Source organism: Blennius ocellaris, assembly GCF_963422515.1.
Source record: "Blennius ocellaris genome assembly, chromosome: 6".
Classification (NCBI taxonomy): domain Eukaryota; kingdom Metazoa; phylum Chordata; class Actinopteri; order Blenniiformes; family Blenniidae; genus Blennius; species Blennius ocellaris.
In genome coordinates, this window is record NC_137655.1 from 19,291,460 (window position 1) to 19,310,246 (window position 18,787).

The 18,787-nt window shown below is 38.1% G+C and overlaps 1 protein-coding gene across 1 annotated transcript in view; it reads left to right on the forward strand.

Moving 5' to 3' along the window:
* cckbrb (cholecystokinin B receptor b) overlaps window positions 1-18,787 on the forward strand; it is a gene marked incomplete at both ends in the record, with an annotated part of 29,080 nt that overhangs the window by 8,022 nt on the left and 2,271 nt on the right. The window contains 3 exons of the mRNA XM_080498213.1: window positions 7,535-7,780; window positions 11,293-11,554; window positions 16,664-16,791. Coding sequence (XP_080354339.1) covers window positions 7,535-7,780; window positions 11,293-11,554; window positions 16,664-16,791 — 636 coding nt within the window. The remainder of the gene's footprint in view (window positions 1-7,534; window positions 7,781-11,292; window positions 11,555-16,663; window positions 16,792-18,787) is intronic.

The window sequence follows — 18,787 nt, forward strand, 5'->3', positions numbered from 1 at the left end:
GATGTAACCTTACTGGTTCGGTTAAACAATATTAATATGTCAGCAGGCCACAGTACGTTCCCCATCTTTGTAGCGCCAGACAGCAGGCAGGGAAACTTGTTCACTCACAGCAGTGGAGACGAAAGAAGCTTTATTTAGTTTCTTAGTTAGAATAGATTAGAAATAAAGTTAAAGGAACACTCTCTCCTAACAAACCTCAAAATAAAAGACATTACCAGATTCAAGAAGTCATAAAAAAATAATATGATGAACAATGCATCTCTATATAAAAGTAAAAGGTTTTAGAGAAGCCGCAGACTTTTCGTCATCAAACTGATGCTACAGGTCTGTAGAGATGAAAACATCAATTTCAACCCCATTCAACAGGCTTTCAATCCCTAATTTAAAATAGTTAACATTTATCATTTTATTCTCCAGTACAAACAACCTATCGAGGCTGAGAAACGTGAGACTGACATATTGGAGTGCTTTTAGTGAGCTGCACATTTGCCTGTGGATGTAGGTAAACCATTGGAAAGCAAAATGGTAATGCCTGCCCGAAGGAACTTGTAAATGTGCTCGGGGAGTTATCAGCGAGCTCACAGGGAAACTAATTGGCTCCGATTAGGCAGAAGCCAGAGTAACATTTTTCACGGAGCCCGTGAGAGTCGTCATAAACAAAGGAGCGCTTCCTGCAACCTCTTGCCAATCATGTGTCTGCACATTTCCATTGCTCTCATGTGGACGCAAATCCACTTATATGCGTGTAAAAATACGGAATTAAACAACTGCAGATGCTGCTGTTTGCATTTCTTTGTTGGCGGAGACGCGGTGATGTTCGGCTGCTCACTGCTGATGTTTCAGCTCTCTATTGATTTGCTGGTGAGGCATGAGAATCTTCATGATAGTAGTGTTTGTGCATCTATTAATTTTATGCAAGCTGCAATTGGGTCGCACAGTGGTGTAGTGTTTTGGAACTCTCCAGGTTGTGGTTGGGAGTCCATCAGTGTGGGGTTTTCTCTTGGTGCATCAGTTTCCTCACACAGAAGCAACATGTGTGCATGTGCATAAATCTGTGGACACCTTCACATTATGGTGGTTTTATGTCCTCATAGAGACAAAAATCAAGCCTCTATGGAGAAAAAAAAATGTGCACATCATTTGACATGTTTTAAGGTAAAACGTGAAGGCTCAGGGAGAGGTTAGAGTAAAGATTAGGTAATAGCAGTAGTTATTCAAAACAGATTGGAGGAGGAAGAGAAGGAAGAGTGTCAAAACACAAAAAGAAGAAATAATAATAATAACAATAATGAATATAATAATAACAAAAATAATAAGAATTTGAATCACAAATGTGTGAACAAAAACAGCAGATGCTCATTTTGTTTGAACCGACTACTCCTTTTCAAGAGGAATTCTGTTAAAATAGGAAATTGGCCACTTTGCACTTTTTCAGAAAACAATGTTGTAGGACAACAGATGGGTGTAAAACCAATCATCTCGCGTTTGTGAGTTTTGTAACAGGAGTCACTGCTGGTTTTTCACTATTGTGGCTTATACCACAGTGTATTATACATTTTGCTGTCATTCTTTATATTTCCACATATTTTCCCAGTATTTATCTTATCACTCTACTGTCTTTATCTTTAATAGAATTTATTTGGTTAATCATTTTGTATTTAAGATTTTCATTTGTTCCACGTCGTGTAAATGTCTGTTTTCATTCCATTAAGAAAACTACTTTCAACAACAGAAGACTACAGAAAAATTTATTTTGGAGTTACTTGCGTCTTTCGTCCCAATTTCCCTCAAGTGAGATTGACCTCCTCTCTCTGACAGAATCATTGTATTTTTCCTGAGCTGCTGAAATGTGTTAGTCCTGTTAATCGCTATCACTGTTGTTTAAGTGAAAATGAAAGAAAAGGAAAGGGGTGAAATGAGAATGCACTTCATCATCCAATAAGTCACAATGGATGTTATGTTGCAAATAAGTTTGTGTTTCATTTCCGATTTACCTTTGTAACTATTTTGTGGTTATGTTGCTGTAATTTAGCTTTAGCCAGTTTAAGGATATTTCTCAACGATGGTAATGTGAGCTACGGAAAATGGATATTCAGGGAAATAATTTGGTGCGTTTGTGTTTTGTATACATCTGTTGTGTTGTTTTTGGGACCATCATTGACCATCACTAAATTGATGGACACTATTCTTCCGGTCCTTTTCACCAAATTTTCAGCAAGAGTCCCTCCTTCATCCAAGCCTCTGTCCAGCAATTCCCTCTGTATCAGGACCAGTCATAATCCTTTGCCAATGACTGGTTTCATTGGTTTTTTTTTGTCATTTGGAAATCCTCAATTCTCATTAAAAGGTTAAACTACAAAATACTGAATTCATTATGGTTGTTATGGATTTACAAGTGGAGTCCATGAGCCTTACGATTGATCTCCATTCTACTGCTTGGGTTCATTTGGCCTCAGTTGTGGATCAGAGTACATCTAGTACATCTCAGTACACGCTAAATATATCATTCAAAAACCCTGGGTTTTCCTATGCACACATTCAGATGTACTTCTGTAACGACATGTGCTGACATTTTTGCCAGATTTTCTGCACATTCTGCTGCTTCCTGTTAAGCAGGCTGATAATTAGATCTCGGATTAAGCAGCCCCAACCAGCTGTGCGCATTATACATACTTACATCTCAGGTGGATTACTCAAAATTAATCTGATTTAGGTTGATGATTGGTTTCAATAGATGGAGCAATGACCAAGGGAAATTGAGGTGCTTTGTTTTGTCATTCAATTCTCTTTGTAATGCAGTGAATGGAGGTTTTCTGATCAAGGAATGATAACCCATGTCAGTGGCATCATACCTTGATTCCCGTTGAATAAAATGTGACAGTCAGAAATCAACACAACAGTTTAATTTGAGCAACGAGTCACTGTCTGACCTGCTTTTCTCCTGTGTTGCTTTTTCTTAGTATATTTAGGCAAAATCTTTTCACTTTTAATTGAAAGTGAAAGCAGAAGACATGGTTTGCAATATGAAGCAGAGGCCAAACTGCAATTGACCCCCAAAGATAGAAAACAGCACAGATCAAAGCAAGATAAAAATACACAGTGAACCAAAACCCAAAACATTTGCACTCAAAATGAACTGCAGAAAGTACAAATGTTTAAAACTAGAAAGCTACGCAGCAGAATCATCTTTGTAGAGAGAACAAACCTGTTCTAACATATATTTGCAGGTTGTTGTCAGCGTCTCTGTGCAGCTGTCGGTGGTATATTTTCCAGAACATTAAAGTGTGTTTGGCTGCAGCTCCACAACTGTGTCAGTAAAGGAGAGACTCATGTCTGATATGATTTGTCTATTGTCTCCTGCAGATGTGCAACACGAGGGTTCTTTTAATTATCAGGATACAAACACAGCAGGAAACATGATTAAAGAGTTTTGCATCCAAGCAGGGGAGTAAGGTGAAGATGAGAGTGAAAGTAAATACCATGGCTTTAACAGGATAGTATCCAGTCGAGCTGCTGATGATTGAAAGCACAAACAGTATTTTGTACTATACAGAAGAAATATTGGCATTGAGCATTGTATTTGCATATAAATCACCTAATGTAGAAAAAAAAATCAAAAAACCTTGAAGAAAATACTTATAATATACTGTAGATGTGACAAGGAACAGTAAAATAGGAAGTGACACCAGAACCACAAACAATGAATATAACACCAGTTACCAAAAACACAAGGACCCCTGGGGGGAAGACATAAGAGAGACAGGAATAACAACAGACGAAGGCAAGAAAGAAACATAAAACTAATACCAAGACCAAAATAACCCAGAAAAAATATTGCTATTATTATCATTCAAATCTCAGCCCCATTGTGGCATTGAAAATCACACACTCACTTGCTCTTCAACATCACTTCAGTTGCATTCCCCTGGTCAAGAAACAAAGACAAGTTGTTTTTTTTTAGTTATAGTTATTTGCAGATGCAGAGTAAGTCTGTCTTCTTGATCCCAATGATCCAGCAAGATAATTTCCCCTCACAAGTTACACAAGCCTCACATTTTGAAAAATACTGTTGATTAGTTTTATTTACCACATCACCATACTGTTGAAGGCCTGATTGCTTGTGGTTCACATTGAAAAAACCACAATGCATTGCAAATCACAATACAAAACCATATGACATCAATACTGTATATTACTGCTGGAAATTGGCCATAAATTAACAGCAATTACTTACAGAGTTCAGTTCCCACGTGACACTTGAACCAAACTTAAATAAACTACTAATTTGCTTTGCAAACATTAGATTATAAATCACTCTCCAATATAAATTAGACTTATTATACATGGAGGCCTTCAAGAGCAAGAGTGCTAATTAGCTGAATCTTTCAGCTCAGCAGGTGACTCAGAACAGGACCAATGTGCTGGTCAAGGTCATTTGTTTTTACTCTTATGCTAAAATTTGAAAATTGCTTTTTCAAACTGTTGAATGCTAAAAAATTATCTGAAACAGCGTGGACCAATTCATGCTTCAGATTATCAGGACATTGACAATTCTTCTTTGCACTTTTAAGAGTGCCTTTTTTTTCTAAACAAAAAAGAGACTTAAAAAAAGTATATTTTTAGATTATTAGATTAGTTTGATTTAATCTACAATTAAACAGGGAACACACACTAGCAGTCAGAAACAACAACATACCAGATCTAACTGAAATGTATACTTTAAAAGTATTGCAATAACTCTCATATCGTCTAGTGTAATAAATGTGCACATAGCATTTTATCAATTTGTTCTCCTCACTTTTCCTTTTCTGTCAGGGCACATGACCCTGAGCTATTTTCTTGATAAAGTGGAGATCACTTGTGATGCAGATGTGATATACCATAAACTAAAGGGAACAAAAACATGAAAAGGATGCTGATGTTAACATGATAAATACACTGTCTTGTGTCGTGTTGTAAAGGACACTCTGTGTTACTTGTTATTCCCATCATGCGGCCAAAGACATCCATTTTCTCAAAGTGAAACATGAAGCCTGTTTGTATTCCTTTACTTCTTCAAAGCAACACTGTCTCACGGAAGCCTACAGACCACTGGGATAATAATAATAATAATAACAAAACATTCCCATAATTTAAATCAATCATTGAAGGTAGCTGTGGATAGTCTCAGGTCAGGGTCAGGGCCACCAGGAAATGAATGTACTTCAGTGCAATATCCTCTTAAACGATAGAAACAAGTCTCCTTCTCTCTGTGTGGAAAGCCTTTACCTCCTTACAGGGAGCAGTAATAGTCTACATTTTCTGAAAATCCATATCATAACCTGAAGAAATCTCAGCCTCAAATAGCAGAGGATTGTTTTTATCCAGCAACCCATTCCTCTGCTACAGTAAGTTTATTAGTAGAACATTGAGTTGATGATAGTTAGACAATTACAGTAATTACAGTTTTGGTCTGACTATAAAATGACCCTGATTATAAGATAACTTCCTCTTTTATAAGATTCATACTTGTTTCTCTGCAAATGAGAACATTTTATATCAGAAAACAGGATTTGTGGGTTTTACAAATGTTAAATTAACTTTATTTCTAAAAAAAACAACAACAACAACAAAAGTGGACCCTCTCAGTGTGACCTGCCTTAGATTTGTTGTTGTTGTTGCGAGAATCGTTAATCCCTGCAGCATATCATCTGCCTAATCTCCTATGCAGTAAATCTTTCTGTTGATCTGGTTCTCTTCAGAACTCATATTTAAATCACTTGCCAGATGGAATCTATCAAACGTTCAGATCGATCCGTTTACCCCATCCCTGCAGTATTCACAAGTCACAACTTTCAGGTGGCTGTATGCCAAAAGTAGCACGAGCATATGGCCAAGGTGGTTGTTGAGCTGGTACTCTCACTGCTGCTCCGTCGCCTCCACGCTGTCTCTCAGACATGCTGGCCTTCGACAAAAGCATTCAAAATTGTACAGGCTCAAGCTCGTGGCACCTAAATGTCCACACTTCTCACTCCATGTACTCGCAGCGCTCCTGACACCATGTGGTGTTGTGGCTTAATTGAACTTACCTTCACATCCCCTAAGTTTGGGATTCTAACACTGTGGTACACGTATGCAAGCTCCCTCTGGTACGTAGGGGCAAACCATCATTTTGGGGCAAAATATATACAAAACTTGAATGAAAAATATAAAATATATGAAATTCATATATAAGATAAGTATATATGTAATAAGTCCATAGCGAATGAGGTAAGCCACCACTATCATATGTTCAGGTCAGCCATGATGGTGGAGCGCTCCATATTTTCTCTGGTGGCACACACTGTGGAAAGTTTGACAACCACTGCCCTAAGTCATCCTACCACATCATCAATAATCTCCAAGTTTCTAAGAAATCCCAATACCGAGCCTTGCAATTGCCCTCTGAGGTCATGTTGGACACCCCTGGTCTGCACTCTCGAGTGTTTCTCAGGACTATTCCTCAAACTGATCACCTGTCTCGCTTCTTTTCAGCTATCGTCACGCTCAGGTTCAGCCTGGTCCTCCCGTAGATTTTTGTCCAAAGCTTTTTCCAGCCTTTCACCAGCTTTCATGCCATTGCAGCTCATTGTGTGCACCTGATGTTTTACTGGCTCAGTGAGGTTTCAATTGATTATATTCCACATATTTTTCTTTGTGTCTGATGTAGAACTGGGCACAACACCAGAACCAGAACACTTCGACATTCAAAATAGGGTGATCCTCATTTATCCACATTCAAATCAATGTGTTTCATTTTCAGCAAAATGGCTTTTGATCCATCATCGTGCCATGAGCAGTTGAACCAGACCTTTAGCTCTGGATAAACAAGAAGAAATGCATAAAAGAATGTTTTAATTAGGAAGACTGCTCATTTTATAGCATGGCTTTGCACAGCTTTCACACACATACATACACACCATATGTCACGAGTTGATGGATGAGGTTCATCCTCTTTTCTTCTGTGTTTTTGTTGTGCTTGGACTAGATTGAGCGGCACAGATGCTCGCTTTGATTATTCGAGTCGTCTGGGCAAATGAACTTTGTCTGCATGGTGTTTCATGCAGGAAGAGATAAGCCAGGGAAATGTTTGTTGTATCAATGATTTTATCTTCGAGATTTTTTTTTTTGTTAAATGTGGAAGCAATAAATTAGAATAGATTAGACTCAAAAGGTATAAGGGGTGTTTGGTGGTGGTGGTGGTGGGGGGGGGGGGGTATAATTCAGCAACTAACCTGCAGAGGCAGGCTCCGATTTTACGACAACGGTGCTCAGAGCCACTGAAAACACAACTCCTTGCAAAAGGTTCCCGAGGTGGAAATTCCCCAGTTCAGTCACTGTGTAAACAAGGGAAAAAGTCCCATTGGCTGTCATAGGTATATACACCCCTGTTACCCAGGCAGGGTTATCCACGACTGTATAATCACACAAATCATGTTGGAAACAACTTAAAGGTTTGTTCAATATAGCAAAATTATTAAATGTGTAATTTTTCCTTTTCTTCTGCCTTTAACAGACCACACGCTGCGGATCCTGCTCTACTCACTCATCTTCTTTCTGAGCGTATTTGGAAACATGCTGATCATTGTGGTTCTTACAGTCAACAAGCGCATGCGCACTGTGACCAACACCTTCCTGCTGTCGCTCGCTGTCAGTGACCTGATGATGGCCATCTTCTGTATGCCCTTCACGCTGATCCCCAGCATCCTCAAGGACTTTATCTTTGGAGCGGCAATGTGCAAGATCGTGTCCTACTTCATGGGTAAGAGAAGCTGCTGAGGTGAGGGAACAGGAGGGACTGCTTCACTGTGACAGCCCTCTGCTCCTCACATGTATGGTTAAGGTTACCCATTAATATTGGTGAGATGCAAAATTTTTCAAGATGGACCAATGCAGTATTCAACACAACAAGAAAGACAATATTGTGACAGTCACAATCAGGAAACCAAGAAGAGAGAAGATAAATGTAAATATTTTTACACTCCGAGCAGTTAGAAATGTTGATTAAACATGTCAGTTACTTGTACAGAATAATTTAGATTGGGTATCGTATGGAGGTACAAGAGATCGCCATCTATTGTCCTGAAGTGTCTTTGAGTTCAATCAAATTTGGGAAATTGAGTAAAACATTGAGGTGATTGAGCAGAAGTCTTGAATCTTAAGCCTCTCACAGAAGTATAAAACAATCACATTTTTCAATTTCATTCAGATGAAGATCAAGAAGAATGAAACAGACACACTCTGCAAAAGGAAGACATTAATTCTGAATTTATTTATTTTTTACAAATTATAAGAGCGGTAAATCCATTGGAAAATATGACAAAATGAGGCAGCTGAAGAGAAGAAAGCACAAGCAGGGCGACCACGAGTGGTAATGCACAGTAGTGCATCACAACTGCACCATATTACAGTTATTGATTTTATGAACCTTGAAAAAGCACTCAATGACACAAATGGTGAAATCACTAGAAATGCTACAAAATTGAAGCCAGAATGGGGCAGAGTTATGCCAGTGCAGTGATCAAATATGATAAAAATATATTTGCTCACCAACCATTGACCAAATGAAGGTGACGTTAGGCAAGAGTTGGCTGCAGAGAAGACAACTGTAGAAGAAAAGTGATCAAATACTGAGAAAATAATGGCTGATATCAATGAACGGTGGCTAAAACAATAGGAACACAGAGAGGAGTTGCAAAAGGACTGTAAGCATAAAGCCAACCAGCTCAGTTGAGAGAAAGAGCTCAATAGAGAAAGACTGCACAGCTCTAGGTACACTTAAATAAAAAAGAGAAGGAACCTAATAAGACAGGAAAACACTTGGGGAAAAAAAGAATGGCTGAAAGAAATGAACACTGGACGAAACAACTGAAAACACTCTGTGAATAGCTGGGATAGAAAGTGAATCAGGTTACACAGGAGATCACCAACTTGAAGAATGAACTTCAGGATCAACAGGCTGAAAGCTCAGACTTTAAAATTCAGCTTGAGCCAGAGAAGAAACAACTGAAAAAGACCATCAGTTTGTGTGAGCAAATCCTCTTTGATTCCACGGAGGATTTAGGAAATCACTGATTTGTCGAAGAGGAGAAGATGGGTGCAGAGATTGCAACTCCTAAAACACTAAAACTTATTACAAAGAAGGAAGCTTGAGACTGAAGATGAAGAGATTGGTCCAGGAAACATGGATAGTGTAGCAAAGCTCAAGACAAAGGAGATAGAAATGCACAACAAGGAGGCAGTCTGGGAGAACTGATACAAAACGCCAGAGGGCAACATACAATCTCAAATCTATTAGTTTACATACTCATTGAGTGTTGTGAACTTAAAGGAATGAGAAAGTTGCTGAATGTCTTGACTTGCCCATTAAAGGTTTGAAAAAGGGATTTTAAATACCATTTGAATTATTTTTCACAGTGTTACATGGTGCTTTGGTCTTGGATGTGCTTATACTACGGTACTGACTTCTGATTAATACTCAAGGCTCTTCAGTGGTAATTCACCAAGTTGAGCAAGTATTCATGCTGCTGTTTAATGAGTTCTCTGTCGGGTCATTTAAAAGCTAGAAGGGACATTTAGGCATGTTGGGGATAAATCTGTATTGTAATTATAACTACTCATTATTTTACTCAGAGAAATCTAAAATTAGAAAAAAAATTCCATTCACCACGGTCAAAATATAATTACACTTTTCAAGGGGCAGCTACAGTTCAGTGAGTCTGAGTCGCTTTTTAAAAAATAAAGGGTGAATCTTCAATTGCACCTATCTAACTGAGCTCATTCATGGCGGTGACCATATTGAACCCCATTCTAAAATCACTTGTGCATTACAAGAGATTTTAGAATTACAAAGAGGTGAACATTACAAAAAGTCTCAAGTCCGTTTCTTCAATTTTAATCGTGTTTGCGAAAAAAGTGCAAAAGTGTCTTCAGTTGTGGTCTTCAGAATCATATTGTGAATATGGCAGGTGTTGATTTTTGCATCAGAGAAAATTTTAATTCTGAATTATGCATTGTGATTTGTAATATTTAAAAAAAATGCTACAGTAAGTTCAATTTAATATTGAATAATTTCTTAAGAAATATGAAGTTTTCATTATGAGACCAAGAAGCAACGGTGTCAGATATGGGCAAAGATGTCACAACAAAGTTTGCTTGGAATGGTTACAATGAGAAGTCACAGCCGGGGTTAAAACTGGGGAAAAAGATCAATGAAATCAGCAAGACACTTGGACAGTTGACAAGAAATGTGATGTGACTTCATAATCTGACTCTTGCGCAGAAAACTGTGCAAGTTGAATATTATTTAATGTGTAAGCTGTATTCCAGGTCTACTTATTATATTGTTTTTGTATGAAATATAGCAAAAATTGCTTTAAAATGTTTAGAAATCTTAGAAATGAACCTTCAGCTTCAGGCTGGTCTATGTCCCCTCAAGACTCCTAAAACTGTAAATATTTTTTTTCGTGTTGTCATCCCTGGTCACTGAACTCCAAGGGGAGACAATTACACTGAAAGGATTGGTATTATATATATATATATATATATATATATATATATTTAGTTATTTATTTATTTATTTATTTATTTAATTTCTTTAAATTTTTTTGTTTTAAAGAGCATTAAATCAAAGATGGCTGTGCTGTCCTTGAGAGGCGAGTCACCAGAGAGTTGAACTGTAAAGGTTTATGAATTAAAGCATATCACTTGTGAATGCAGGAAATCATTAGGGTGTATTGAGAGGAAGTGGACTGACCTCGTGAGACTGTCTCCTGATTGTCCTTTGCTTCACTGGGCTCTGGCCTAAAGCTTCCTTCATAGGTTTTAGGCAGCATCGTACTCTCCTGGGTGCCGCCTCTTTCTCTCTTCCTCTCTCACACACTCACACAGTTTGATTTTCATTGAGGATATGGATGAGGCAGGTAAAGAGTAATTTCCCGTCTTCCCCTGTCAGCAGGGACTTGCCAGATCTCATCAGTGGCCGAGGCCAACATGATTTCCTCCATCACAAGATTCAGATAACCATCCCCCCTCCACCTTGCACTATATTCGTGAGACTGTCTCAGCAGAGCACTGTGCTTTGTTGTGATTGCAGATATTACTTTCACATCAACAGACTTGTTTTTATTATGAACCTAAATTATATTCTGAGTACTGAGCGGAAATAACTTTTCATTCATGAAAATAAAGAGTACGTAAGGACAGACAGGACTGAATATGTTTACTTGATTTTTTTTTTTTCTCTCTGAATGTTCTGCCTTGTTTTCCCTACAGGTATATCAGTCAGCATCTCTACATTTAGCCTGGTTGCCATAGCGATTGAGCGCTACAGTGCCATCTGTAACCCTTTAAAGTCCAGGGTGTGGCAGACCCGCTCCCATGCCTATCGGGTGATTGCGGCCACATGGGTGCTGGCCTTCATCATCATGACTCCCTACCCAATCATCAGTCACCTGGAGTCTTTTCAGCGTGATGACAACACCACAGCACACAAGTGTCGCCACAAGTGGCCCATCGCGACGGCAGAACAGACATGGTGAGTGTTTACAGCCGAGACCCTTGAACACCTCACAAGTATTTCTGCTGTGTAATGTAGAGAAAACATCAGTAGCGCAGTTTGTTGAACCTTTCAGTAAATACAATAATTCCTTGCCATTCTAAAATGATTGTAGAGCCTTTGATATCCATATTCTCATCATCTATAAAGCTAAATTGTGACCAAGCACATCTAAGACATTGGTTTAAAGAAAACTAAAAGCTATTTGGAACTGTTCCAATTGCTAGATGAATCACATGTTGTTAAAATGAGAATCCTCCTATGGTTGAATTGGTAAAGTGGATTGCATTTCAATTACAAGTTTGCAGGATTCCCAATCTTCCGCTCTCCATATGTCACAAATGAGCGAGACACAGAACCCCAAGTTGCTTCCAGTGGATGGCCTGAGTGCCTTACATGGCATCTGATGTATGAATGGGTGAATGTGGCTTACATTGTAAAGCTTTCCAGGAACCTTTGAATCTGTGAAAAGAAAGAGCTCTATGATTGAAATACTTTATCTTTGAGAGCAATATTTTTGGGAAAAATAGTTTTCCCGTCACAATGAATGAGAACAAAGGCTGTATGTGACCAAGGGGCCACCAATTTCTCTCCCCTGCTATAGATGTGGTTGGCATAGCATTGTTTGAAGCTTTCGGGTTTAAATCCAGACTGGATCCTTCTGTGTGTAGTTTAATGATCTGTGTGCATGGGTTTTCTCCAGCTGCTGCGGTTACCCTCCACATTCAAAAACATCCATGTGAGGTTAATTGATGGCTTCAAATTGTCTGAGTTCTTGTGCTTGTCTCTCTTTAATTTGCTCAGATTTGCTACAGGATAGATTTGGGCACTTGGTAATGCATTCGACTGGTGTTGTAGTATGTTTATCATACATAGTACCGTAGTCAGGATAGTACTATGTAGTCAGGGTCCCCCTGTTCGATTCAAATACATCACTATATTTTCACATAATTCATGCAATTTTTTTAAGCCGTTTCTAATGAGCTTTCCATCTACCTTTCAGTCTTTAAAGGTGTAACATTTCCCTGCGTGGTCATTTATAAAGGCTTAAATGTTCATTTCACTTTCATATTCCAAGCTCTCGGACATGCAGAAATGTGTATAGCAGATGCACAAGGACAATTTCAATTCAATTCAACTTATTTATATAGCACCAAATACAACACAGTCATTTCTAGGTGCTTTTAGCAAAACAGTACTCCCTACGAACACTGGCATAAATCATCATCTTAAAGTCTCTCTTAATATGCATCAGTGTTTCATTCATAGACTGTCTGAGTTATCAGCTGTTAATTTCTGAATGTAACTTTAATTTATTTGCATGCCTGTATGTTTGAGGTTCTGAAGATGCCAGAAATGCAGTGAACCTGCAGTAGTAAACTCCAATAAGAATTTATAAAATAAAGTGTTGACAAAGCGCAGAGTGGACAACTGTCAATTATGCATTATGTGGTTTTTATTAATCTCTTGGTCGGTCGAGCAATTTTATGCCACAAGTATTCAAAAAGTGACAGTAATCAAGACAGATGGGCAAATTGTGAAATCCACAATAAGACAAAATGGAAACAGACATAACTCAATGCATCACTTTTATACATAGAGAGTCGACGGTAACAGGACTCAATCAAAGTGACAGACCTGAAACAGAGGGAGAGGTAAGAGACAAAAACATTGTAGACAAAAAGCTAAACGTGCACCTGCATGATCAGATTAGACTTGACTTTTAAAAATAATATTGAAACACAATAAGACCTACATTAGAAATATAAACATCTCGGACCTCACAAAAATTGCTGTGTACATGACGAGGCATGAGCTACATAAGATGTTATTGGGGATTTATTTTTGTATCAGCATTAAAAAAATGTAAAGTTTCTGTATTGTTACTTACTTACCATCATCCAATGCATTTTTTCTTGCTATGATAAGTTACGAGGTTGAGTTTGAATGAAATTAAAGTTTGTACTGATTTGGCCTTTCAGTTCAGACTGAACGATAGATAATGTATATATTCTATCCCATCAAAGTTCAGACCTCGATCAAACTTCAGACTAATAGCTGGTATGTAAATTATCTTTTTGGTGTGCATCGGGACACATTTAGCGTGTCACAAATAAACTACCATAAGGCAGAAATCAATCTAGACTTTGATTTGACTTCATTTAACATGTTTGAACAAACCTTATAGAATTCCACTGAATTGTTTCTGTCTTCTATTCTGCCCTATCCAGTTCCAGTTGCCAGTCTTCACTAATTACATCCTTTGATTGTTGCCAATCCAACACAGAAGATGGCCATACACATTCGCATTCACCTCACTTGAACGTTTTGGAGTGTAGGAGGAAACTGGCTTGCCTGGAGAAAAACCCACACATGCAAACTGAGATTTCATTCTATAACATTGTCGCCATGAGACAAACCGCATAACCACAATGCGGCCCTTTGATTTTACTTGACTAATTTATTTTCCACCGTTTTTGAGTCAGTGGATCACACTGCCAGCTCAAAACAAGATGTTCCAGCTGAGAGGCCCTTTCACTGTCTGCAGTTCATATGCACTTCCTGTGCCTGAGTGGGTTTTTTTCCCCCCTGTTTTCGCCCTCCTGGAATCCAAGGACATGCTTGTTATGTTAAATGGTGACTCACACGTAATTGCCAGTAGGTGTGCGTGCATGCATAAGCATGTATGTGTGTGATTGTCTCTCTGGAAATCTCACAAAATCTAACAAATCAACTAATGAAGGTTAACAGGCGGGATCATGGCACTGAGTCTTTGTTGTCCAAAGTGACAGTTACTCTAACCGTTGATGAGCTGCGGTGTCTTTGATGTCAGCAGAAAACAAAGCAGTTCACAGTGAGGATCATTTCAAGGTCCAATCACATTCTGTTACATAATGTCAAAGTCCAGTCACTGAAGTCACATTGTCTTTATCTAAATAAATAAATTCACTCCCTGCAGCCGATACTAATTTTAAAATCTGGACGACTATTTTCTCAGACAAAGGATTCCTCCTACAATTCTCTATAATGAAGCTTACACTGAAGTCTTATAAAAGCATGCACCACTCTCTCCATTTCATTAGCAAATCAAACAGGACAAAAACCAATAGCAGAGCAAATGAGATTTTACATCAAAGCCAGTAGTTCTATAAGGCTTAATCCAATTTAAGGTAATAGCAAATACAGGCTATTTTGGAGCCACCAATTAACTTTACACTGTCGGGTTTTCCCTAAAGAAACTCAAGCAACACAACATGCTAACTGCACAGTAAGGCCATTAAAATGGGACTTGATCCTGGAATATTTTTTTCTGTGAGGAGACAGTGCTACACCACACGGACACCACAGCTTCATTTTTACAACTTTCACTACATTTAGGAGGATATAATAAGTTACCTCTTGTATTGAAACATTTCCATCATGAACTGATTTTGCAGTTCACTATAGGCACTTGGGATATCTTTAGTGTATCAGAGCTATAACTTAATATTGAGTTACGCATACTTTGCTTTTATCTGGTGAACATCATCAGCCACTTGTCCAGGGTAATGAGAACCACACCGGCTTGTAGAGTGCAACTTATTATAAAATCATTTGCCAGGTCGTACATTACTTTCACTCTTGGCCGCCTGGACAGTGTGCCGTTTTGTATCAAATAAACCTGAGATGAACTCTGTCTGTGTCTGAGGGGTGTGTGGGGCTCTGTCTACTTTCAACAAGACACGCTAGACTGAAACATCTCATCCACTTCCATATTCGGGCCTGGAGTCTGTTTGTAGCAGCTCTTTGTGTAACTCTTTTGAATATTTTTGTTTTAACATTGGGACAGATGAAGAGAACAGACGGTGTTTGTGATTTTTTTTTTTTTTCAACCCTGTTTTTTTGGGACCCGAGAAGGAACAGGCCTTGGGGTAACTTCAGTCCAACAGAGGCACTGTATCTGTGTTTTCATAGAGAGGTTTTATTATTTTAGATGTGTGCATATTGTTAAGCTTTTACATTGAAAGCTGTGGTCTTATCTACCTTCATTATCAGTGTACTTGATGTACTTGCTCTTTAATTGATGTATTGTTCCTTGCTTTCTTATTTTTATACTTCATTGTGTTTTTTAGTATCTTCAGTGGAAGTTTCACTGGCAAGAGAGTGTGTGTGTGTGTGTGTGTGTGTGTGTGTGTGTGTGTGTGTGTGTGTGTGTGTGTGTGTGTGTGTGTGTGTGTGTGTGTGTGTGTGTGTGTGTATGTGTATGTGTGTGTGCGTATATCCGTGCGTGTGAGATTGAGGCCAATCCAAGCTGACATTGATGGAAGGCATCGTACAGCCTTGCATCCATCACAGAGACAACTCTCAAACACTCAGACAAACAGAAAAAATATAAAGCACACACTCAGATTGACGGGCAATTTAGAGTGACCACTTAATCCTGGGGAAAACAGGATAAACATGTACTCAGAAGTAGAAAAATGCAAACTTTATACACTTATTTCAAGCCATGAGACAAGATTCCAAACAACTATGGACAGCGAATGTATTTATTCATATTTGTATTTTGAGAAAAGGCAAATTATTTTCTCTCTGCTAATAGCATCTGATCAGGTCTGTCAACACTGGGTTATAACTTTACAAAAATTGCTGATTTGTATGACAAGAAACAGTATTTGTGGGAAGCTGAACAAATGAAAAGCTCCAACTCTGAAGTAATAATTCCCTTGAATGATACTTATATGACAAAGAACAGTTGTTAATGTGCATTAATATGTGTGTTTAGGCTTATGAGTGGAACTAATCTATGTTGAGGATATCTGCAAGGTTTGCTTGTTCTTGCAACAATGAAATGTGATCTTTTGGATTAAAAAAACAAAAACAAAGCAGAGAATCTTAAAATGACCTCAGTCTTAAGTTTTGTTTTTTACGACCTACATTTGTTTTCAATATTGCGAGGAATGTAATTTTATTTAAGTGCCTTAAACAGATGTTTGATGAATCATAGCAATGGTAATTAAGTACATGGGTTATTCAATCTGAGGCTTTGCATGAATGCATCTGATCGACAAACAATGAGTTTTTGCACCTGTTTTGTGTCTCTTCTAGGTATATTCTGCTTTTGCTGGTACTGTTTGCTATTCCCGGTGTGGTCATGATTGTGGCCTACGGACTGATCTCCAGGGAACTTTATCGAGGCATCCAGTTTGAGATGGGCAACAAAAAACACTCAACTGGTGAGGCCACGGACAAAGCACATGGGAAGCACAACCCAGTCAAACTCACGATGAAGACAGAAGTGATCGAGATGAGTGAAAACAGTAGTTCATATTCAAGGAGTGGAATTGAAAGTTTGTGGATACTGCTATATTTTGATGAGCAATACCCCCTAACCCCAACCAGCTATGACAATTTTAGATGTAATTAAACCAAAACTTTGAGCAAGATGTATTTGATTCAGGATTTTGCAGTAACACTCAGAGGGCCGGTCAAGCAAAGCTAAAGGGACGAATACTGTATGGTCCATGGCCTCAGGTTGCTCAGGCCTGGTTTGATTAACTATGAATACAAATAAAAAAATTGATTGCAGAAAAGTAATTTCCCTAAGGGGAACAAAGTATCTAAGATTAAAAAAAGATCAATGTTTGTGCTTCCTTAAAAGGGTTATTACCAGTGTTCTAATGACCCTGTAGAGTAGGCTTCTGATTTTTGAAACTGAGCTCAGGATCCATTATAGAAGGGTTTTCTTTGAATAAAATCTGAAAATGCCAACACAAAGTCAGGTTTTTAAAACCACATGATTGCATGGTTCCCTTCCTGGAACGGTCATAGTGCACCAGAAATATAAGTGGTGAGTCAAAAATAGCTCAGTGGTTTTATAAATACCTAATATCAACAACACTCCTCATGATGGTATCATTCAAACAAACTACACTTCAACACTTCATCTGTTTTACAGAGAGTAAAGAGCTCTGCAGAGAGTAATCACACTCTGTCAGGGTAAGGGTAAACCTTTTGGGTTCCAAGCAGGAGATGTCAGAACTTAGTACTTTCTACTGCTAGTAGTTTGTTTTGATGAATTGCTACACAACATTCATAAGAGGTCGCAGGTCGTTTGGGGACAAAAAATGTTGCTTCTCAACAGTGTCCTAAAGAACTACTTGTTTTAACGGGGGAAAAAACACAAAAAACAACAACCACTGAATGTTTTCCAATCTCTTGTCAACCACACTACCGGTGTAAAAACAGAGATTAAAGGGCTTTTTTTCATAATCGATGTCTCTAGCGGGGAAAAAAAGCTCAATTGTGTCTTTTTAACTACACCAACAATCATTTCATATCATTTGAAAATGAATTTTATATTTTGGCTCAGACCCGGACATTGGGCAAAATTATTACTTAAATCATAATCTGTGTAATTAAGCACATAAAATATGTCTTTGCTTTCAGTTTGAAGATTGCTGGGTTTTTTTTTTTTTTTCAAAGTTTAGATCATGCCGTCACCTACCTTTGCTGTGGTGTAAAAACAAATTCAAATCACCATCATCAGGCCAACCTGAAAAGAAAAAGAAAATAAAAACTTGACTGATGCATAAACCATTTGAAAGCCTTGTTTTCATGGGCTGATTTGAAAAAAACCCCAGAAATAATTACATTGGACAGAATTAAGTAGAACTCCACAGTTGTCCTCGTTTTTTTCATGCACATCTTTCGGGAAAATTAATTACCGGTACCCACCCCTGGAGGAAGTTATAAATCCTTCTTTTAAGTGTTCTTTCATCAACCTAAATGCTACTTTGATTGCATTATCATTCGGTTGTCTCATACTGAATACAATTGAACTTAAAATCCCTCAGCCAGTTCTGACATTCACATTTTTTAATAAATGATAAGGTTTTTGCATTTTGTAATTGCAACATTTTCATTAGATCGACAATCATGATAATGTGTGCAGGTTAAGTAAAACATAACCTTTTGTGGGCATGTCCGTGTGTGACCGGGATGGTAGCTGTTTGTAGCGGAGGTTGGAATCGGCCTGCAGCTGCAGGTCTGGACATCACCATCTGTCTGCTCTCACAGAGAAAGATGTTACTCAAATTAATAAATAACAACCAAAAATAACATAAAAACTAGAAATTAGAGGTGAGGGTAAGAGACACTAGTGATTAAAAAAAAGCTTACATGGAGACTGTGTACATTCTGTTTAACTCTCAGCTTTTTTAATGCAGTATT